Raw genomic sequence first — 23,961 nt, 5'->3', positions numbered from 1 at the left:
CGCTGAGGTATTGGCACAAATGCTGGTGTCAAACATGGTACGATCTCAGACCTCCAACATATAGGAGGTAGGGGGGCAGGATTTCCTGCAGGGGCATGTAACTGCTCTTCTACAGTTCTCTCTTTCGGGGATGTAGGACCCCTCACACACAATGTATATGCCCCAGAGGGATGAGCAGAGCTTGGTAGGCTGCTTCAGTCCTGGCTGAATATACAGACTGCTGAAGGGACTTGATGGCTATATTGAGCGGAGGCACACTGAGCAGCACAGCAAAGTAAAGTGTATTAGCATCAAGAATCATTCCAGCTATGCTTCATGCTCGATATCATCCTGAGTGGGCAATACAGGTGACATCAAACAGTTTTTTCAACCTGGCTCTACCATGCATAAGAATTTTGTTGAAGTGAGATCTGTTGGTAGGGTCCTTTGGTGACACAGTAAATGCATAGAAAAGCTCATAAGGTGCTGATGAAGGGAAAATACCATCTGTGTTGATAACCTGTTGGGCGTCATATGTGGACTCAAGCTCCCCACCCACGGGAAACAGGACTTTTCAAGTGAATGAGGAACATGATCACTGCGGTAAGTTGTGGTTGTAATGCATCAGCGTAATGAGGATCAGGTCAAAAAGTATCCTTTAGATAAGGGGGCATTGCTGAGTACTGGGAGATAACCATCCACAAAATGTGAAAAAGTCAGAAAGCTTTACAGCGTTAGATGATGAACAGCCTGAAAAGTCAGCGCAAGTGGGGGTGAAATCCCAGCTATGGCAGCAATACATGCTCTTCTATAATCAGTGGCAAAATGTGTCCAGTCCGAACCAGGCAGGCATAATCAATGGAACAGAATACATTGAGAGACTATGGGCCTCATTACAAGTTTGCCGGCCCGGTAAGCTCACCTGCCCCCTTGTTTCTGGACAAACTATGAGTTTGCCTGCCGGGTCGGCTGTGCCTGACAGGTCTGACCCTGCCGGGCGCATTGGCCATGGTAGGCAGACTCTTCGCAATAGCGCCGGCACCGTTAGACACGGTGCCGGCTCTCCTGGGTCCCCACTCCCATAGAGTCATATGGGACCCCATGGGAATGGGGACTAACATTTTACTAGCGCCTGGAAGTTCGAGGACGGATCTCTCTTGGGCTAAAGCTGGCATCTTTTTAGGAGTTATCTGAATAATCAAGACTTTTCTACCATTCTCTATCTGAGGGCAGTTAATTTATTGTACTATTATAAATTCAGAACTATGGGGATCAGAATGCAAAGAACTAGAAAATCTGGACTGGATGGGTTGCTCACATGTGACAACAAACAACTTGAGCTGCCTGTAATTTTTCATGTCACAGTACAGGTGAGAATTAAAATGATATGATATGATATGGCTTTTATAACGCGGCTAGGGATGGGAAACAGAGGGAAGACAGAGACAGCGATCCTACTAGGTCAGGTGACATTGAGATTGCACAAGTGCAGGGGAGGAGAGAAGGGGAAAAATGCGGAGGAAAGGGGAAGGGACAGTGCAGTTCATAGGATAACAGTAAGATAAAGAAGGACAGTAAATAAATGTGCGGCCAGCTGGTGGCAAGGGTAAGTGCAGACATCAGGTGTCAAGTGCTAGTAGGGGTTGTAGGGCTACAGAACATTCCCTGAGTGCAAGGGTTGCCAGGGGTCAGTGCAGGTGTGCAAATGGCGGGGAGGGGACCTGAGCCCAAGATCAGAAGGTAGTCAGGTAACCAGTGCAGTTTGAGATTCAGCCAGGAGATCAGCAGGGGAGAGTAGGAGAGAAAGCATAAGCAAAGAGGAAGGTCTTGAGTTCTTCCCAGAATCGGAGATGGTTCTCCTCAAGTTTCAGAGAGGCTGGGAGGCTGTTCCAGTGGGAGGCCCCAGCAGAAGAAAGAGATCTATCACCAACTCACTGTTGTGAGAAGCGACTGACCCTGAGGGAGTTGGAGGTGGATGAGCGAAGAGCTCGCGAGGGCAGATATTTAGGAAGAGAGAGTTGAAGGTATTGAGGTCTCAGGCCCCAGAAGGCCTTGTGGACAATGCAGAGGGTTTTGAACTTACTCCTCGCCATCACTTCACGCCAGTGCAGAGATTTCAGTCCTGCAGAGATATGATCCCTGGGCTTGAGGCCAAGGACAAGTCTCGCAGTCCTGTTTTGGATGAGTTGCAGAGGGCAGAGAATGGAGGCAGACAAATTTAAAAAGAGGCTGTTGCAGTAGTCCAGCCTAGAGAGATCCAGAGCTCTGGAGACAGTGAGCTTCTGGGGGAAGGGGAGGAAAGGGAGAATGCCTCTGAGGAGGTGCAGCTGGTAGTGTGACTTCTTAGAGACGTTAGAGATGTGAGGAGAGAAGGAAAGTGTAGAGTCAAAGATGACCCTGAGGTTTTAAGCCTCACAGGTGGGAGCAGGAAGAGGGCCAAGAGAGACCGGCCAGAGAGTAGCAGGAAAGGAGGGAGCACATGTGTCTATGAGGAGAATCTCAGTCTTACTGGCATTAAGGCAGAGATAATTGGCGGCACATCACTCCTGGATGGCGGACAGACAGTCAGAGATGAGAGAAGGAGAAGAGGTGGCGGAAGGGAGCCTGAAGATGAGTTGAGTGTCATTCACATAGCACTGAAAGTTGGGGCAAAGAGCAGCAATAAGGTGGGCAAGAAGTGCCAGGTATTGGTTGAACAGCCAGGGAGAGAGGTTAGACCCCTGGGGAATATCACAGGTAGAGATAGAGATAGAGGAGAGGAACGACACAAGTTGGACCTGGGAGGGTCGATCGGAGAGGAAGGAGGTCAGCCAAGCCAGGGCCTGATCGGTGATATCAGGGTTATGACAGAGATGGTTGAGCAGGATGGCATGGTTGACCATGTCAAAGGCAAAAGAGAGATCAAGTAAGATGAGGACACAGGGGTGTTGGAATCAGGGTGGAGAGCAGGTCTTCACTGATGGTCAGGAGAGCAGTTTACATGTTTCTGGCAGCTCTGAAGCCAGACTGATGGTCATGGAGACAACCAACAGATTCAGTGTGAAGTTGAAGCTTAGAGATGGCCAGCTTTTCCAGGAGTTTGTCCACGAAGGGAGTGATGGAGATTGGATGATAGTTAGCCGGGTAGGATGGGTCAGCAGAGGGTTTTTTAAGAAGTGGGAGCACAAGAGAGGCTTCAGGGGGCAGGGGAAGACTCCATTGCTGAAGGAGTGGTTGCAGAAATCAGCCAGAGCAGGAGCCAGGGTGTCAATGTGGTCCTTGATGGTTTTGGAGGAACAGGGGGGAACCTGTTTTGACGAGACTTTCATAGATCAGACTTGTCTAGAAACCTCATCTGAGGAGAACAGGGGAAAGGCAGAGAAGGAGGGCGAGAGGTGACCGCAGAAGGGCCAGAGGAAGAGCAAGGAGTAGAGGGAGGATAAGGAGAGAAAGAGAGAGAGGACAGGATGTTCTAAGTGTAAGAGATGAAATGAGAAGCCAGGGCCATGCAGAGGGACTGGGAGGGGACAGGAGAGATAGAGACTGCAGCAGGATTGGACAGCTCCCTGCAGATTTTAAAGAGTTTGGCTAAGTTATTAGATGCCGCAGAGACGCAGGCTTGGATGTGGGCTCTCTTCTTGGTTCGGACAGAGAGACAGTATTGCCTTTGGAGCAAGCCGCAGGCCAGTTTGTCAGGGGATGTACCAGAAGCACGACATTTCCTCTCAGCCACCCTGCACTTGCGTTTAAGGATGTCGAGGTCTGAGTTGTACCAAGAGTTGCACTTGGCTTTGGGTTTCAAGCGTTTCCTCGTGACAGGAGCAAGAACATTGAGAGTATCAGATATAGCAGAGTGGAGCATGCAAAGGGCTGTGTCAGGGTGTCAGTCAGTCAATGGAGTTCGGGGGGGGGGGTGAAAGTGGCGGAAAAAGCCTCAACATACACACACTTCATAGGTCAGATAATCGAGAAAGTAGGTGGCAGTGCTGGTGTGATCAGCAATGTTATATAACCCACACAATCTAACTATACCCAAGGTGAGGAGCAAGTTGTGCATCCTGTACTGTGTGTGGCTTTGCATTCTGCTACTTGTGGTTTGGCTTTGTCATTGTACATGCAAAGCTGAATTCGGCAGAATGCAAGGAAAGGAGGCAAAGCTGGGTATGATATTCACAAGTGAAATAAGACAGCTTGAGAGATATGTAAACTTCCCTCAACAGTATCCTGATTTCATAATTCTTTGAGACAGCTATTTAACTTGTTGTAATGCATTATGTGAAAAAAATGTGCAGTGATGCAAAATAAGTAAACATTTACTTTGTGAAACATGCCCACTGTTTTTATACATTTTAAATGTATGTCATTTTACATGTGTTCAACACATTGGTAAGCCAACTCCATTGTGTGGTGTTGGTGTGACTTTAAAATTCATATCCAGGGTCTTAACAACGCAAACATGTTTCAAAAAGGTTTGGCACTTTTCATACTATAGGATTACTGGAGATAAGCTTGCCCTCATGACTCATTTTGCAGTAATTGTTGCCTGCTGGGCAGCCCTTGACAGCACATAATGTTAAATTATTGCACCACAGAAACAATGAAAAGGTCATTCAAAGCACTGCAGGAAGCTCTGATGGAGGAATCACATGACTAGCACAAAGCACACCTTCCAATCTCAGAACCCCCTTCCCCTGACACCAGGATTAAAAGAGGGAGGTGAAAGGGGCTGCACATTATCAGTGCACCCTTTAAGATCGAGGGGAACTCTTATTCTTATGTGGCATAATGTGATTGAAAGGCATAAAAGCTTGAGTAAGGCTTTAACACCTTTTAATCACGCCATGCCACATTTTCATGTGTTTGTCTGGCAAAGAGGAGGGGCGGAACGGAATGGATTTTCATGCCATTGCAAATGCTGGAGATCCATATGGGGTCCGCCAGATTTATTCATCAGCATAAAGCAGTCAGCCCCATAGGGATCCATTGTACATGCTGCCTGCCATGTTTCCATGGCAGTCAGTGAGTACAATTACAATTAAACGCTGCCCAACATGCCCGCATGACGAACAGATTTCTTTGTTATTGTGAACAGTGCTTAGCATGTGCACATGGTAATCAGTGTTCAAAAATTAAAAGTAAACAATGCCAGACATTTAAGCATGGCGACTGGCCCTCACAATTAAAATTAAAAGCTGCCTGGCATGTGAGCATGCCATGCAGCATTTACTCAGTTTGCATGGCAGAGTGCAAAAGTCCACGGCAAAAGGCTTTTGCACTTCGCCATGCAAACGATGAACATTCAGCGGTGAGGAGCCTCCTAAGTGTATGTCAACACATTATGGCTCCCTGCCACCAAATTACTCATTCATGATACCCAACCCATCTTCAAGATAACCTCAACCCAAGACCCAAACAACACCCTCAATAAATGCCTCATGGATATATACACCTGGATGAAAATCATCAATCTCAAACTAAATCCAGCCAAAACAGAAATAATGATCTCCCCCCAGAGGATAACGCAACACACACACATCTGAGCTGACCACCATGTAAGGGAACTCAAACTGAGGCATCCCCTGTGAGGAAAAAGCTGGGAATACTCATAGAAAACGGACTCTCACTAGCAACACAATAGCAAAGAAATGCTTCTGCCTACGGTGACTAATTAGAGGGATCCGACCCTACCTCAACTGCTTAGACAGAACCCTTGCAATCATCTCATTGGGATTGTCAAGAATAGACTGTACAAAAACGGCCTCTACCTTGAAATGTCAGAATGTCAAAACTCCAATGCATCCAAAATACTGCAGCAAGACTACTCCTGACACTAAACAGAAGAGAACACATCACACCAGCCCTGACAAGCCTACAATGGCTACCAGTAAAGAAATGCATTAACTTCATACCTCTACCAACTAGGAAGAAACCAAAGATTGAGCAATGACCTCCAATCGAAATAAAACACGAGAAAAGGAAATCCGGAAGAACCGCATCCTCCCATTTCATAGCCAAACTATGGAACTTAAAACCTTCAGAAAACAACTGAAAGCCTGGCCATTCAATTCAGCGAGACAAGCATAAAAACAGGCACCTCCCACAACTAATACCCGGACTCAAGGCAATAATGGGCCAGTACGGATCTGGGAACCAACAATAAAACAACCACACACTACTAACTACTAACCACCCCTCCTCCTCTCCTGCATACCTCCCACATTCCACACATGCCAATATGGGCTTACCTTGCTACACACAAAACACACAAGCCACACATCAACCACAAGAACAAACTTCTGCAAATAACAAACAACCCAGACACTGGACGTTGCCCCTGCAGACACAATAACCCCAGTGCACACAATCAATGCACACTCAGAAAGTTGACACGCACAAACGCCAGTTTCTCCTGGTTCTGAAAACACCAACAGAAGAGCACAAGCTGTCTCCTATCCCTCTTCCCCCACTAATCTACCCCACAAACTTTCTTACAGAGCCACATGAGCGTCTGGAGACCATGCAAATGGTAATGGTGCACTGTACAAATTACATAACATAACATTTGACAAAAATGAGCTCCAGACTAGTTTAAAGGTCATTGGTCTGGCCACCTGCTGCCAGTGCCAAGACTCTCCGACAGTGTATCATTAAAGGAACAAGCATTGTCAAGGGCAATAGTTTTGGCATTTACTGCTGTTCTTTGCGTTTTGCATTTTTAGGCTTCAGGGTGCAACGAGGAGAGTTCAACATTTTCACAGGAGAATGCGATAAGGCATGCTGGTGTGCAAGATAATGAGAAGGAAAGAGACTAGAGCAAGGGAGGAAAAGATTGAGAAAGGGTGCAATTGATGATGAGCCAGTGGAAATATGAGCGAGAAAGGTTGAGAGTGAGAGGTAAAAAATAAAGCTAGGTGTAAGAAGAAGGATAAGCAAGGGTAGGGAGTGGGGGTGTTTGTAGGGAATTGTACCAACGGACCGAAACAAAGTCAGAACGCACAAAAAGTCTGAAAAATGCTACCACCAAAGGTTCGAACACCAAAAGTTCGAACCTTTGGTAGTAGCATGTATTGAAGGTAAGTAAAAAAAAAAGAATGCTGGGGCGTATATACAGTTTAGTGAGCGGGGGTTGGAGGGGACACCCCTGCTGCACACGTGACATAAAAAAAAAACAGGCTGCGGGGGTGTTCTTCTCAACACCCCACTCACTATACTGTGTGGCATAGTGAGCGGGGTGTTGCGGGGGAGACCCCTGCAGCCTTCTGTTAAAAAAAAAAGAAAAAAAAAAAAGAAAAGGACCCTGCAGCGCTGGTTCCCGATCACAGAAGTGAAAGGGAACTGGCGCTGCAGGGACTCAGCGTGAAGAAAAGGTAAGTAGGGTTTGTTTATGTTGGCAGTTTGGGTTGTTGGTGTGGTTGTGGGTGTGGGTAGGGGTTTGTTTGTGTAGGGGTTTTGAATGTATGTTCGCATGGGAAATGTAAAAACCTTTTGTTGTTCGTACATTTCTCATGCAAATTTTTCCCTTGTGGGAAAAACAACAGCGGTCGGATAAGTAGATCCACTTGTAGAGAGTTAGGTGGGTAGGGGTTGAAAGAGTGGGGGTAGGGTGGGTGAGGCAGTGAGAGGTATGGAGGGTGGGTGTAGAAAGAGTGGTGGAAGGGTGGGTGGGGGTAGAGAGATTGGAGGTAGGGATGGTGGGGGTCGGGTGGGTGGGGTAGAGAACGCAGTGGCAGGTTGGGTGGGTAGAGAGAGTGGGGGTTGGGGGGTTAGTGGATGGAGAGAGGGTGGGTGGAAGTAGACAAGTTGGGGTAAGGGTGGCCGGGGTAGAGAGTGTGGGATTTTGTGGATGGGGGTAGAGAGAGTGGAGGTAAGGTGGGTGGGGTGGGTTAGAGAGAAATGTGATAGGGTGGGTGGGGGTAGAGTAAATGGAGTTAGGGTGGGAGGGGTAGAGAGAGTGGGGGTTGTGTAGAGAAAGTTGAGGTAGGGTGGGAGGGTGTGGGGGAGAGAATGGGGTAAGGTGTGTGGGTGGTGGTAGAGAGAGTGGAGGTTATGGGGATAGAGAGAGTTGGGATTGGATGGTTGGGGTAGAGTGAGTGGAGGTAAGGTGGGTGGGTCGGGCCGAGAAAGTGTGGGGGCTGGATGGTTGGGATCAGGGACAGATAGTGGGGGTAGGGTGGGTTGTAGAGGTAGAGAGAGAGGTGGTACGATGGGTTGGTGTAGAAAAAGTGGGGGTAGAGTGGGAGAATACAGGGATTGGGGGTATGGTGGGTGACAATGGGTAGGGAGAGTGGAGGTAGGGCGGGTGGATAGGGTAGAGAGAGTGGGGATAGCGTGTTGGGTGGATGGGGTAGAGAGGGTGAAGAATGGGTGGATGGGTGTTTGTAGAAGGAGTGGGGTAGGTTGGGTGGGTATAGTGTGGTTGGGGTTAGACAGAGTGGGGGTACATTGGGTGGGTAGAGAGAGCAGGGGTAGGGTGGGTGCGTTGGGGTAGAAAGAGTGGTGGTGTGGTGGGTGGGTGTAGAGAGCGTGGGTGGAGGTAGTCAGGGGGGTAGGGTAGGTGGGTGGGTGGGGGTATAGATAGTTTTCATTGGGTGGGAGAGGATGGAGAAAGTGGGGATTGGTGTGGGTACAGAGAGTGGGGTGGTAGAGAATGGGCAGTGTGGGTGGGGTAGAGAGAGTAGGGATAGGTTGGGTTGGCAGAGAGTGGGTGGTGATAGGCAGTGTGGGGGAAGGCTACGTGGGTGGGGTAGAGAGAGTGGGTATTGGGCGGGTGAGTATAGAGGGTTGGGATTGCATGGGCACAGGGAGAGAGGGCAAGGATGGTGGGTGTGGGTAGAGGGACTGGGGCTAGGGTGGTTGGGGTAGAGATAGCGGGGGTAGAGATAGTGGTGGTAGGATGGGTGGAGGTAGAGAGCACAGGTGGACAGAGAGTGGGGGTATGTTGGGTGGGTAAAGAGAGTGGGGGTAGGGTGGGTGAGTTAGAGAGAGTGGGGGTCGGGTGGATGGAGGTAGACAGGAAGAGGGTTGGGTAGGTGGGTTGAGACGAGAGAGTGGGAATTGGGTGGGTGAGGATAGAGGATGGGATTTGGGTGGGGTAGAGAGGGTGGAGGTAGGAGGGTGTTGGTAGAGATAGTGGGGGTAGGGTGGGTGGTGTAAGATATAGTGGGATTAGGGTGGGTTATAGAGAGAGAGTGGGGGTTTCAGGTAGAGATTCGGTGGGGGTAGAAAGAATGGGTGTAGGGTGGGCAGGGGTAGAGTGAGTGGAGGTAAGGTGCATGAGAATGGGTAGAGAGAGTGGAGGTAAAGTGGGTGGGTGGGGGTAGAGAGAGTGGAGGTAGGGTTGTCAGGTGGGGTAGAGAGAGTGTAGAATGGGTGGGTAGGTGTGGGTAGAGTGAGTGGGAGTAGGCTGGGTGGATACAGAGAGTTTTTGTGGTTAGAGAGAATGGGGGTAGATTAGGTGGATAGAGAGAGTGGGGGATGGGTGGGAGAGGGTAGAGAGGGTGGGGTAGAGAGAGTGGGGTTGGGTGCATTGGGGTGAGAGCATGGGGTAATGTACAGACAGTGGGGGTAGTGTGGGTGGGGGTACAGAGTGCAGGGTCGGGTGGGTTGAAGTAGAAACAGTGGAGGTAAGGTGGGTGGGTTTTTGGGGGTTGAGAGGGTGGGTGTAGGGTGTGTGGGTTTTGCTAGATAGGGTGGAGGTAGGTTAGGTGGGCGGGGGTAGAGAGAGAGGGCAGTGTGGGTGGGCAGGGTAAAGAGAGTGGGGGTAGTGTGGGTGGGTCGGGGTAGGGAGAGTGGGGGTTGGGTGGGTGGTGGAAGAGAGAATGGTGGATGGTGGGTGGGTGGGGGTAGAGAGAGTGGAGGTAGGGTGAGGTTCGGTAGAGAGAGTTGTGGTGGGGTGGGTGGGGAAGGGTGGGTGTATGGTGGTAGAGAGTGGGGATTGTGGGTGGGGGTAGAGTGTGGGGATTGTGGGTGGGGGTAGAGAGTGGAGCTAGGATGGGTGGAGGTAGAGTGAGTGGAGGTAGCATGGGCTGGGGTTGAGAGAGTGGGGGCAGAGTTGATGGTGTTAAAGATAGTGGGGATAGGGTGGGTTGTAGAGAGAATGTGTGTAGGGTCAGTGGGTAGGAATAGAGAGAGTGGGGGTAGGGTGGTTGGGTGGGTGTGGGGTACAGAGAGTGGGGAATGGGTGTGGTTGGTGGAGGGGGTAGGTTGGGTGGGTAGAGAGAGGGGTTGGGGTTAGAGCGAGTGGGGTATGTTGGGTGGGTGGGTTAAGAAAATGGGTGCAAGGTGGTTAGGGTTAGGGTGAGTGCAGGTAAGGTGGGTGGGTGATGGTACACAGGGTGGGATAAGGGTTGGTGATGCTAGACAGGTAGGGGTAAGGGTGGGTGGGGGTAGAGAGAGTGGAGTTGGGGCTGTGGGTAGAGAGAGTGGAGGCAAGGTGGGTGGGGATAAAGAGAGCAGGGGTAGTGTGGGTGGGTCGGGGTAGAGTGAGTGGGGGTTGGGTGGGTGGTGGAAGAGAGTATGCTGGGATGGTGGGTGGGTGGGGGTAGAGAGAGTGGAGGTATAGTAAGTGGGGGTAATGAGAGTGGAGGTGGGGTGGGTGGGGAAGGGTGGGTGTATGGTGGTAAAGAGAATGGGGATTGGGTGGGTGGGGGTAGAGAGTGGAGATAGGTTGGGTGGCGGTAGGATGGGCTGGGGTTGAGGGTGGGCTGGGGTTGAGAGTGTGGGGGTAGAGTGGGTGGTGTTAGAGATAGTGTGGGTAGGGTGGGTTGTAGAGGGAATGGGTGTAGGGTGGGTTGGTGGAGGCAGAGAGAGTGAAAGTAGGGTCGGTGGGTGGGAATAGAGAGAGTGGGGGTAGGGTGGTTGGGTGTGGGGTAGAGAGAGTGGGGCACAGGTGTGGCCAGTGGAGGGGGAAGGTTGGGTGGGTAGAGAGAGGTTCGGAGCAAGGTGGGTGGGGTTAGAGAGAGTTAGGTAAGGTAGGTGTGGTCGAGAGCGAGGGTAGGGCTGGTGGGGATAGAGATGATGGGGGTGGGTTCAGTAGAAAGAGTGCGGGTTAGGTAAGTGGTGGTAGAGAAATTGGGGGAATGGTGGATGGTGGGTGTAGAGAGTGTGGAGATAGGATGGGTGGGTGTGGTGGAGTGGGTGGGGGTAAAAAGAGTGGGGAATTGGTGGGTGGGGTAGAGAGTGGAGGTAGGTTAGGTGGAGGTAGAGAGAGTTGTGTTAGGGTGTGTGGGGTAGAGTGAGTGGAGGTAGGGTCGGTGGGTGGGGTGGAGAGAGTGGTGGTAGGGTGGGTGGTGTTAGAGATAGTGGGGGTAGGGTGGGTTGTAGTGAGAGTGGGGGTAGGGTGAATTGGTGGAGGTAGAGAGAGTGGAGGGTGAGTGGGTGGATGGGGGTAGAGAGTGGGCTAGGGTGGTTGGGTGGGGTGATAGTGGGGAATGGGTGAGTGGTGGTAAAGAGCGTGGGGAATGGGTGGGCGGGTGTTGGTGTAAAGAGTGGGAGTAGGCTGGGTGGGTAAAGGGAATAGTTGGGGTTAGAGAGAGAGTGGGTATGTTGGGTTGGTAGAGAGAGTGAGGGTTGGGTGGTTGGGGGTGGGTAGAGAGAGTGGGGCGTGGGTGGGAGATGTAGCTATGGTGGCTGTAGGGTGGGTGGTGCTAGACAGGGCAGGGTCAGTTAGGTGGGGTGGGTGTGGGTAGAGAGGGTGGGGATTGGGTAGGTGGGTTAGATAGAGAGGCAGTTGGGTGAGAGGCTAGCGGTAGTGTGGACTGGGGTTGAGAGAGTGGGGGTAGAGTGGGTGGTGTTAGAGATAGTGGGGGTAGGGTGGGTTGTAGAGGGAATGGGTGTAGGGTGGGTTGATGGAGGCCGAGAGAGTGGAGGTGGGGTAGGTGGGTGGGAATAGAGAGAGTGGCTGTGGGGTGGTTCGGTGGGTGTGGGGTAGAGTGGGGCATAGGTGTGGTTAGTTGAGGGGGGTAGGTTGGGTGGGTAGAGAGAGGTTGGCAGCAAGGTGGGTGGGGTTAGAGAGAGTGCAGGTAAGGTGGGTGTGGTCGAGAGAGAGAGTAGGGTGGGTGGGGGTAGAGATGATGGGGGTGGGTTTGGTAGAAAGAGTGGGGGTTGGGTAAGTGGTGGTAGAGAAATTGGGGGAATGGTGGATGGTGGATGCAGCGAGAGTGGAGGTAGGGTAGGTGGGTGTAGGGAGTGTGGAGATAGGATGGGTGGGTATGGTGGAGTGGGTGGGGGTAAATAGAGTAGGGATTGGGTGGGTGGGGGTGGAGAGTGTTGTGAGGGTAGGTGGAGGTAGAGAGAGTTGCGTTAGGGTGGGTGGGGTAGAGTGAGTGGAGCTAGGGTCAGTGGGTGGGGTGGAGAGAGTGGTGGTAGGCTGGTGGTGTTAGAGATAGTGGGGGTAGAGTGAGCTGTAGCGAGAGTGGGGGTAGGGTGAATTGGTGGAGGTAGAGAGAGTGGATGGTGAGTGGGTGGGTGGGGGTAGAGAGTGGGGTAGGGTGGTTGCGTGGGTTGATAGAGGGGAATGGGTGAGTGGTGGTAAAGAGAGTGGGGAATGGGTGGGCGGGTGTTGGTGTAAAGAGTGGGGGTATGCTGGGTGGGTAAAGAGAGTGGTTGGGGTTAGAGAGAGAGTGGGTATGTTGGGTTGGTAGAGAGAGTAAGGGTTGGGTGGTTGGGGGTGGGTAGAGAGAGTGGGTATTGGGTAGGTGGGTTAGAGAGAGAGGTGGTTGGGTAAGAGGATGGTGGTAGGGTGGGTAGAGGTGGGTGAGTGGGTGGGGTTAGGGAGAGTAGGGGAGGGTGGGTGATGGTAGTTGGTTGGGGGCAAAAAACATGAAGAATAAAGCAGCCCGGGAAGACTTGGCAAAAGTAGCACAAAATAGCCCAAACAAACCCAACCAGCACACCTAATAGGGGTGGAGTGGGTGGGTGGGGGTAGAGAGACTGCTGGGAGTGGGGTGGGTTGGGGTGAGAGAGTGGGAATAGAGGGTTGAGAGAGTGAGCATGGGGTTGGTAGATTTGGAAAGGCTGTCTCAGGAGAACAAAAACAAATCTGCTGTCATAAGTAGCACAAAATAACACAATTGTCTATAAAAAAGACCAAAAATGACCCAATTTGAAATCACTGCACAGCTGGGAAACGGGAAGTCTGGTACCCCACTTGCAGTTTACAAAGCTGCTGAATGGAGCAAAGATTGTTGCATAACTTCTCATTGGTTAGTACAGCGTAGGAGTTTGGAAAAACAGATTTTAGATGTTGTCAGTTGAGAAACCCGTTTGTCTCTCTCTCTCTCTGTCCTGTAACAATGTGTTTGGCAATTTTGTGGCACAAAGTCATTAAAATCAAAAAGAGAGGGGTACAAAATTAGGGGAATTAAAGGGTGCCTTTCAAAGGTTGGGGGGGCGGCAGGTTTTTTATATCGCACTTCATGCTGGATTTCAGTCTGTAAGCACAGGGCTGGGTTTTGAACCTGTGCCGCTTGCCGTTGTCTTGTTAGCAAGACCAGTGTGTTACCCCTGAGCTATCCTCTTGCCCCCCACCCCCTTAATAACCCATGGTGGCTGCGACTTTGCAGCAGACTGAGATGAAGGCTGCCAGCAATATTACAAAAGCTACAGTGGGTGGTGACAATTAAGAATGTTGTTTTAAATTGCATTTCTTTAATAATTCACTCCAGTGGTGCTACATTGCACTTTGGCATATTGCACAGTAGACATGTTCAACTTATCATATGTGTGGGTTTGCTTTTTAAATGAATTTGACATTTGTGTGCGGCCTGTGAGCTATAGGCACTGTGAGCTTCCCGATCAGTGGTAGAGGGCAGCACTGTCCCCCCAATACCTGTCTCACCTACTCCGGGTACCCGTGTTTGGGAGTCTCTGGATAACTTTGAAGCCTGTGGCGGTCAAAATTAAACTGCCTCAGCACAGTGTGTGCTGTTTTTTTCCCTTTCAAAACTATTATCCCAATCAAACATCAAACAGTGTCTAGTTCTTGCGCACTCTCCCACCCACAACAATATAGCAATGTACCCCTATCCTTGAAATACACCATAAAACCAAAAATGCAGTTAGATTTTTTGAGGGGCTGCCCCCATCTCAGCACTATTGTAGAGATAGTGTGTGTTTGGAGGGAGATATATAGCTTATGCCATATCAGGAGGGTCTCAAATCATTCCCACAGAACAGTAACATTTCCTTACCTTCTTTCACAATTTTGTAGGTAGCAAAGAAAACTTGGTGAAAAGGTGTCTGAAAGAAAGGATGAAAAGGCTGGTACTGGCTGTTCAAACGAAAGATGTGTGTTGGGATGGCGGCGTGGGCGAACCTTAAGGCAATGGAGAAGACAACAGCGATCCTGGGGTCCACGTCTTCATTGTATTGGCTATAAGGGGGAAGCTCTAGCTCTGTCCAGTCTCCAAGGACAAGTGGGAGGTAGTCTTTGTAGGTTATCACCTAGAAAGAAGGAGGACAGAGGTCAACTGATCGTTTCTACATCTTCACAGGCATAGAGTCAATTAAACAATGAAGCATTGGCGATTCCAGGTCTTTAGTTTTTTTTTAGGTGTAAAGCTTCAGCCTGCTTGCAGCTCCACCATTGGCTGACAGGGGCAGCGTAGTCATAGAATTGCACGTTCAATCTTTTGGAGCCCGACGCATACCACACTTCGGTGCTATGGAATACATTATTTTTTTTTTTTTATTGATATAGTTGAAATATACAACTTTTCAATACAAATAAATTAAAATATACAATTTAAAAAAGAGAAAAGTGAAAGAACAAAACAGAACAAAATTATATATATCTTTTTGATGGGGGTCAAACATTATTCTGGAAACACTTTTTTTGTTCAGTGCTATGATAATCATAATGTTATTCTGCTTGGATTTGTTCAAGCTTCAGTTCCTTTAGAAAAGCTAATGCCCCAATTGACACAGCTGTTGAAATCCCAGAATATATAGTTCTCCATAGTGCGTCAGATGTTATAACCCCAAATGGTTCAGTTAGGTGTTTAAAGTATTTGACACGAGAATGTACAAGGAGTTCACATTCGGGAAGTACATGTCTCAATGTTTCACTGGTGTCTTGGTGTTGACAAAATCTACAGAACGCTTGATCTTTGTTGATGAGATTGCGACGGGCCAACACCTGTCTCGTCGGCCACAGATTGAGTCTTAGCCGTAATAGCTCATTGCGATATTTGATAGATGGAGTATTGATCAGATAGCGTTCTGGAAACGAGTGCTGCTTGAATGTGAAGGATGTAGGATCATAATCACAATACTTTGTGCATTTGGCTCTGGTGTTATTCCAATCCATTCCAAACAGTCTTGTTTTGATGTGATCTGGGTTTTGAAGTAAGGTAGAGAGAGAAACATCAATCAAGCCAACGTATCAATAACTAAGTTTCGCCATTTTTTTATAAAGCTGTCTTTAGAGCCAAAGATGTAATTAGACAGTATTCCCAAGACCATTGTAGCTTTCCACGCCAATAAGCATTTCCGGAACAACGCTATTATTAGCCGTATATATCTGGAGTCTAAGGAAATGAGGCCCAATTCATGTCTAATGATGACTAGTGGCGTTGATGATGGCAGCTGGAGAACACTCCGCCAATACTTTGATTCCAAGGAGTTCCAAAATGTGTCAGTCATGACCGGTCTCGATTCTGATGAATATAACAAAATTGGTGAAACTTTTTGATTATAGAACGATAGAGCCGGGGCCAGTGTGAACTTTCCGTATTTCCTTAAAATTATTTTGGATTGCTGAATAAAAGTGGTCACCTTGTCTTGTTGATGTTGTTTGTATATCATGGCTTGATCTTTTGAGAATATTTGGGCACCCAAATAGGTGTAATGGCTTACTATTTGGAGATTTTCTCCCTCGATGTTCCAATTGATCTTTGCTCTAGAGGTTTTGCGATTGGCATTGAAAATCATCACCTTTGTTTTCTCACGATTAATGCTTAGATGGTTAGCATTAGTGTAATTGATAATTGCATCCAGCGACTTTTGGAGGCCCTTCGGTGATTTAGACATATTCACCAAATCATCCGCATACATCAGGAAGGGGATGGCCTTGTTGTTTCATTTCGGTGGATCAATGAGAATATTTTTAAAGGACTCACCCACATCAGAAATAAAAAAATTGAAAAGAGCTGATGCTAGGGTGCACCCTTGTCTCACTCCTCGAAATGTTTTAATAGGTTGAGATAATTTTCCCTCATGTGTGAGACGGATTTGTATAGAGTTATTTGTGTGCAAATCTTCTATAAAATGTATAATGTAACTTGGACATCCTAATCGAGTTAGCTTTTCAACTAGTAACTCACGTGACACAGAATCAAACGCGGCTCGTAGATCTATATAGATGAAATATAGTGGTTGTTTCATTACTTTGTGGTGCTCAATGATGGCTGTTAACGTGAGCAGGTTAATGGAAGTTCCCATACCGGCTACAAATCCGGTTTGGAAGGGATCTCTAACATCTGCCTCAAGTGTCCATTTGTTAAAGTCTCTTAAAATGAATTTTGAAAATAACTTGCCCGAGGCATCTAGTAGTGAGATGGGCCTATAGTTCTTTGGTAGTGAGCAGTCTCCTTTTTTGAAGATTGGTATGATAATGGCCGTTTTCCATGTAGCTGGAATGGTGACATTATTGATGATTTGATTGAAGATTAACGTCAAGACCTTGGCCCATTTTGTCGGAGCTTGTTTGAACATAAAGTTGCTCATACAATCCGGCCCAGGTGCACGTGAATTTGAGAGCTTTTTTATGTAGAAGAGTACATCCTCTTCTTCAATTTTAAGCCCAACATAGTTGGAGTTCTGTCTAACAACATTAATTGGTTGACACAGTTCTTTCTGATACATGTTAGTGAAGTGATTGATCCATTGATTTTCGCTCACACCATTTATTTGAGCTGCCTTTTGTGTGGAATTCAAGCGTCATTGAGCAGAGCCCACATTTGACCAGTGTTTTTATTCATACTGTTATGCAACATGGATTCCCCATCTTTTTGGTACATCACACAGCGATGCCCTTTCAGCCAATTAGTATACTGGCAATTGAGTGACTTTACCTTCTGATATTTATCAACACAGTTAGAAAGTAGAATTGCCTTTCTATTTTTCCTTAAAGTTGTTTTTTTTGTTGTACTATCAGGTCGCTTTGGTGCTTAGGTTTTACAAAGTCAAGTTTGTGATTCCTGTAAACAACTTCAAACAGATGAAGATGTGCTGTGTAATCACTATGTATGTTCGCTTCAATTGTTGTACATTATTCAGCCAAGTTCTTCCCATTCCAAACTAGCCTTGAACAGGTATTGTTGGTTGACACTATATGATCAAATTTTTGTTTGACATTTTGCACATCCATTTTGACATTCCATTTTGAGTTCAGGACATTATGATCATTGCTTGTTTGCGGCAGAATTTGAAAAGTAACCGCCTTATAAAAGGTAAGTGAGTCCAAAAAAACAATCAATTATAGAGGACGCTGTTCCTCTACTCCAGGTAATATTGGGGACTGTGTCGCCAGATATTGAACCATTGCACATGACCAGTTTCCGAGTTTTCATTAGGGTCTTCAATCTTACACAAGTGAGATTGTATTTCAAGTTGTGATTAGGTAGAAGCTGCAAATTTAAATCTCCGGCTACGATAATTGAGGTGATATTGGATGCGTCTGAGATTAAGTTCAAAAGGAGTTCCAGCTCCAAAAAGAAATCATCATCCCCAATGCCTTTTGGATTCCGATAGATGTTGAGTAATGCAATAACACTACCTCCCATATTCAATCTGACCAATTGCAGATAGGGATTTGGGGAGGCCCAGTCACATAGACTCCAGTTCTTATGGTTCTTAATGATTATCATCAGCCCTGAAGATGGTCTTCCGGACTTCCTTGAGATGGCTGGATTTAATATAACAGTATGCTCCTCCCACGTAGGTCTTTTGGTTAGCCATGTTTCTTGCAGCAATATAATGTCATGAGGTAGTAAGACATCTTCACTGTGGCCTAGTAGATGGCTGTGGCCACATGTATTCCAGCTGATTAAGGATACTGTACTTGATTCATTTCTTTGTTATGATTTTGCTTCTTCCTCATAGGTCGAAGCTTGAGAGATTCTGGCTGAATTTATGTTAGTGTTGTCTGTAGAATGGATAAAGTTTTCCTGGTCATGTTGTTCCATATAGTTATTTTTTGATTCTAGGGTTATGTTCCCTTTTGCGTCTAAACACATGGGATCTCTGGCTAACACAAATCCCAAGGCAAATAGTTCCATTCGGGCTTGCCATAACGCATTTCTTGTCAGGTTTGAAGGAAGCCAAAGTCTCACCATAGAGTGATCATGATCTTTGAGAAATTCGACTTGAGCGATATCAATTGAGGTGATGTCATGAAGGGCATCGATATCTTCACAGATTGCTAGAATACTCGTTCGATTGAGTACATAGTCCAGATATGGACAGGTCGACATTTGAGGATCAGTCTATGATGAGTATTCCATTTTTGTTTATTTATTACCTTAGTTCCTATCCCACTCATGACACTATTCTTTTTCTGAATAGCCGGTTTCTGTCTTTTTCCAGATTCTTGCTGTTTAGTTATTGCAAGATCTCGGTCCACTTCTATTGCTGATTTATTAGGCAGTGATTGTTGCTTCATATTCAAACTAAAGTAATTTTCAATTGCTTTCGCTATTTGCATGTCAATGTTAGCTGCTTTTGAATGCTGTTTCTCGCATATGTCAAGATGTTGTCTTTCACAATTACCTTGGAGATGATGACTGTTAGACTTGGCAGTCATCTCCTGTTGAGTAATGAACTCTTGCAAATGAAGATGGTTTCTTCCCTCATCAGGTGTGTCATGCTTTAAATTGGAATTTTGGATAGAGCTTGGTAACAACTGCTGCACTGCTTGGTGATACAAGGCGAGTTGAGACTGTTGAGTTGCTCGAACTTGTTGGAATTCTTGAGTGGCTTGATCTTGTAAAGATTGAGAGTTCACATTAATAGAGCTTATAGCAGGTATTGGCACAGTCAGCAGATTGTTTTTTGATTGTAATGTGCCTTTCATTGATTGTTGCAGCTCAAGATAGTTCTTTATCGAATTCTCAATCTGAGATCTAATATCAGCCAGTATTGAAAAATTCTCTCCGTCTTGGTTGGCACTGTTCAGTGCATCTCGTTTAGAGCAGCCACCCTGGGATGGGCCACCAGCCACATGTGTTGTGGGAATTGGGTTGCAGGGGATCAACACCTGGGTGAGCTTGCTTGTTGAGTTATTAAAGATTGAACTTGAGCATCTTGAGTCGGAAGTTGAACCATCACTGGATCGATTTGCACATCTTTTTTCATTTTTTCATTGGTGAATTCGTTACCTTCTATGGTGGCAATCAGTTGATTCAACAGTGCATATTCTTTGTCAATATTGTCTGAGATTTCAGATGGTAAACCAATACTTTTACTTTTGAAGTTTTTGGCGGCCTTGTTAATTGATGTCCTTGAGTTGTCTTTCATTTTCGGAATAAGTCATTTGATTAGGTGTTTAATATTGACTCTCGAACGTACTGCCAGTCGTTCCTGGTTTTTGGTTTTTTGCGATTTGAGCCAAAATCTTTGGTTTTGTCTTTCGTTAGGTTGGTATTTTGAAACAGATTATACATTACTGTGTTAGGAATCTCTAAAGACTTCTTGTCTTTTATAACAGAAGTTTACTTGCCATTGTTCTTTTGCGTATGCGCAATGGAAGGTGCGTCATCCTTTTGCTGGGCAGGTATACATACAACGTCCTGAATCTGGTCTTGCGATTGTTCAGCCACATTTTCAATAATCAGGACGGATTTATGTAAAGACTCTTGAGGAAGTACTTCTTCAATCACATGATTAATTTCCGGTAATATGGAATACGCCTTTGCTTTAGACGCAGCAGTAAAGATAAGTTTATCTGGACTCCTAGGCACAAAAGCTGGATTACACGTCAAATTATTCATCCATGTAACTAGTTGATCCAGTTGCTTAGCTTGTGTTACTAATTTGGAGTCCAAAGATTCAAAGAGCTTCGTTAATGTGACTATTGTCATATGCATTGAATTAAGAGTAATTTCCAACAAATTAAATTGTGATAGCGGTTCCTGTGCTGATCTTGCACATGGAGACTTGTTGTTGTTAAGGGAAGAAGGCACTTTCCCTTCATTTGCTAATCCAGCCAAGGACATGTGTAGAGTGTTTTCCGAATTGTCATATAAGCTTGGCGATTTGTACAGACTGTTATTCTGGTCCGAAATCATAGATGACGAAGCTATGGCTGACAGTTCATCCAAAAGTAAACTCGACCCTTCTTCTCTCTCTTCTAGGTCGATAACAACCGGTCTGGTTGTTATAACTTTTTCCTCGTTACACGGGCAATCAGGATTCAAGACCGACCCTTGTTCCCCATGTTGTGACTCACTGTTCATTGATACTGATGGGGTGATCTTTTTTCCCTCATCTTTTAAACCATCAGAGACATTATCAAACTCTAAATTATTAGGTGAGTTTGATACACTTTCATTTGCATTGTCAGACTGAACCTGATCTTCAATTAGAATGACTGACACTTCTAACTGTCTTGGAATTGGACATACATCCAGTAACACAGTTTTAATAACTTCATGTTTCTCAGGTTTATGTTGAGGAGTGTGGACACTTGTCAGATTTACCGGCATGTGTTCTATGTCTGTTGTTATTTGCTCCACAGCCGTTCTAAGTTGTGTGTCCGTTATGGAAGTATCGTGAGTGTCAATGATCTTCTCACTATTAAGCTATTTCAATTTGCAGAAGTCGCGAATATCTCCTTCGCAGGGTTTCTTATTGACAGTGTCTAAGGATTGATTACACACTTTTCTCTTCAAAATATTGACTTTCGTGATATTTTTAGGTGTGGATTTCAAAGTCAGAGACGTACTTGATATTTTCAAATTTTTGGACACTTTGGATCGCAAAAAATATCCACCGGTTTGCATCCAGCAGCCACACTCTTCAAGCGCCTAGGATCAAGTGATAATAACGCCAATGCCTTATTTTGAAGTTTTAATCGTGTCGTCACACAGTCATTCCAAGACACAGCCCCTACGTACACAAGTCAAAGCCGTTCAAAATGTCTTGCCCCGCAGTCACGGCTAGGTCTCGAGGGGGAGGTTGTTGAATCTAGGCTGTGAATTTAGGCCGTTCAAAGGGCAACGCCCCACAGTCACGGCCACAGTTTCACAGAAATTAGTAAGGAGCGCTGGGACATGTAAACAAGTTTATAACGCCTGGATATAAAGACGAACCACAGAGAAGATTATGCTCCAAAATAAGCTTCCTACGAGCTTAATTAGGTCTTACCTGCAATATATTGCAGACTGCGAACTCGGTCTCCCCACGTCCCACCGCTCCCCAAGCAACACAAACAACACACTTGCCGCACTCCGCGACGCTCCGCGTGTGTCCGGTGTTTTTAAAGAAAAGTCCGCCTCCAAGAAGGTAAACAGAGTAGAGGGACTGGTCGCTGCAGCTCCTCTGGGCAACAAACACAAACAGCACTCCGCGACGCTCTACGTGTGTCCTGTGTTTTTAAAGAAAAGTCCGCCTCCAAGAAGGTAAACAGAGTAGAGGGACTGGTCGCTGCAGCTCCTCTGGGCAACAAACACAAACAACACACTCGCCGCACTCCGCGACGCTCCGCGTGTGTCCGGTGTTTTTAAAGAAAAGTCCGCCTCCAAGAAGGTAAACAGAGTAGAGGGACTGGTCTCTGCAGCTCCTCTGGGCAACAAACACAAACACACTCGCCGCACTCCGCGACGCTCCGCGTGTGTCCGGTGTTTTTAAAGAAAAGTCTGCCTCCAAGAAGGTAAACAAAGTAGAGGGACTGGTCGCTGCAGCTCCTCTGGGCAACAAACACAAACAACACACTCGCCGCACTCCGCCTTAATACATAATTATAATGGACTAGAACTCCATGGATTCCTGCATCCATTGCCTTTGATGTGGTACAGTAACCATCTATTATTTGTGGCACAACCCCATGACCTACTTCCCAATAACGGCAGCAGTACAGTAAACATTACCATAGAAATATACTGGAACCATGTGGATCCTCCTGTCCAACCTTTCGGGTGTGTAACAGTAACCACCAGTACCATGTGTGTTTTTTCTCACTTGGGAGACTTTTTCTAGGCCCTAACAGCCCGGAAACGAAGTTAAACGCCACAGTGAATTGCAGGTATTTAAGTTCTCTCGACCATTACTGTAACTATTAGCAGCACGGTATGTTCTCCAAGGTGCTAATAGCATTTTGTTAATTTGAGAAATTAGGTAGTGGCCTTTTTTCAAGGCATCTACTGATACCCCTGAATACATCTATCTTGTAGTATACATGTACCCTGTACACATGCGACATATTATAAAACATCAAATAAATACAATAAAATAGTTCCTTCTCCACTGTATTTCCAGGGGTGCCAAGGCAAAGATGCATGCCTGGGAGGGTACGTCTGCGTTGGCAGAGGGAATGCAGGGAAGTAACAGTGAGGGTGGAGGCTGTGTTGCGCATAGCACATCCAAGTGCACTGATTGAGGGCCCATGCCAGGAGGAAAGGCCGATAGTTCAAACCCACTGATTGGCTAACAAGCACAATGATGTCAACTCGCAGCAGCTAATATGGCAAATGTTTTATCACAATCATTTTCTTAAAGGAGTAGTGCCATCAAAACTTTTATTGGCTCAAAAGATGGGCTATCATCTAAAATATATAAAAAAAATATTCATTAAGAAAGTTGCTGTGTAAACTTTTGAGCAAACAAGAGCAGAGATTAACACAACCTGCTGCTGGTAATTGCTTTAAATCTATTTTTTAGGCACTGGAAAATAAATGCTGCTTATAACGTTGTATTTATGTTCCCAGGAAACTCAAACCTGAAGTCACAGCAAACATAAATACAACGTTGTTGTATTTAAATATCCTGCGGTTTTCTTTCTACGTTTCCCGGAGGCCGAGAACTGTAGAAAGACAACCGCAGCATATTTAAATACAACAACGTTGTATTTATGTTTGCTGTGGCTTCAGCTTTGAGTCTCCTGGGCTCCCCCTGGTTTTCCAACCACAGCAATCACCAATACAACGTTGTTGTATTTATAATTGCTGCACCTTTGCTTTTTGCCTTTCATTTTATGTTTTCTGTGCTTCCCTGAGCCTGGGGAGCACCAAAAACGTAAAATGAAAGTGAAGGCCGCCTCCTCAGATCATGCGCAGCTCTGCTCTGGCTGCAGTAAGCAAATGCTCCCAGTAGGGGGCTTTTGCTGCTTGTTTACTACCGCCAGGGCAGAGCTTGACATGATCTGAGGAGGCTGCCTGAAATGGCAAAATGGATGCTCCCATGTAAACGCTTTGATCGTCGTTTGCTCAAAAGTTTACATGGGAACTTTCATTAAAATGATGTTTAATGCATGTTTTGGATAATTGCCCATCTTTTGGGACAATAATATTTTTGAGCAAACTATTCCTTCAAATATCACTTTGACGAATTTCAAAAGTAACATTGTGACATAGTGATAGATTGACTACTATTGTAAAGAAAGATACAGGTAAGTATATTAAAAGGGGGGCAATGGAGGACAGTGTTCGTGTTAGTTTTTTTTTCAGAACCACTATTGATATATGGTTGCGAGAGACCAAGTTTAGTGGGCATGCAGGTTTTCCACCAAGTTAGACCAAGCTTCTGACTGGTAAAGTAACTGAGCAGTAAGGCTTACAATAAGATGGGGAGGAGACTGGTGCAAACTACAGATTACATGCACAATGGGTATCAAGGAATTAAGAGATTGCCCATACTGATACAGATACAAACTTATTCTTATTTATTATTACTAGACAGTTGCATTAATCTCAGTAAACTACAAGATAAGTAAAACACAATTCTATATATATATACACACACACACACAAGACACAAGCCAGCATTTGTTTCCAAATTAAACAATGTAAG

The 23,961-nt window shown here is 46.4% G+C and overlaps 1 protein-coding gene across 1 annotated transcript in view; it reads right to left on the bottom strand.

Annotated features, from left to right (window-relative positions):
* LOC138578694 (lactoperoxidase-like) overlaps nt 1-23,961 on the bottom strand; it is a 513,803-nt gene that overhangs the window by 124,783 nt on the left and 365,059 nt on the right. The window contains exon 8 of the mRNA XM_069649723.1: nt 14,148-14,400. Coding sequence (XP_069505824.1) covers nt 14,148-14,400 — 253 coding nt within the window. The remainder of the gene's footprint in view (nt 1-14,147; nt 14,401-23,961) is intronic.

The sequence above is a fragment of the Ambystoma mexicanum genome, chromosome 1p, assembly GCF_040938575.1.
Source record: "Ambystoma mexicanum isolate Mex_15411 chromosome 1p, UKY_AmexF1_1, whole genome shotgun sequence".
Classification (NCBI taxonomy): Eukaryota; Metazoa; Chordata; class Amphibia; order Caudata; family Ambystomatidae; genus Ambystoma; species Ambystoma mexicanum.
Note: the sequence above shows the minus strand (reverse complement) of the source record. Positions and strands in the feature narration are given on the sequence as shown.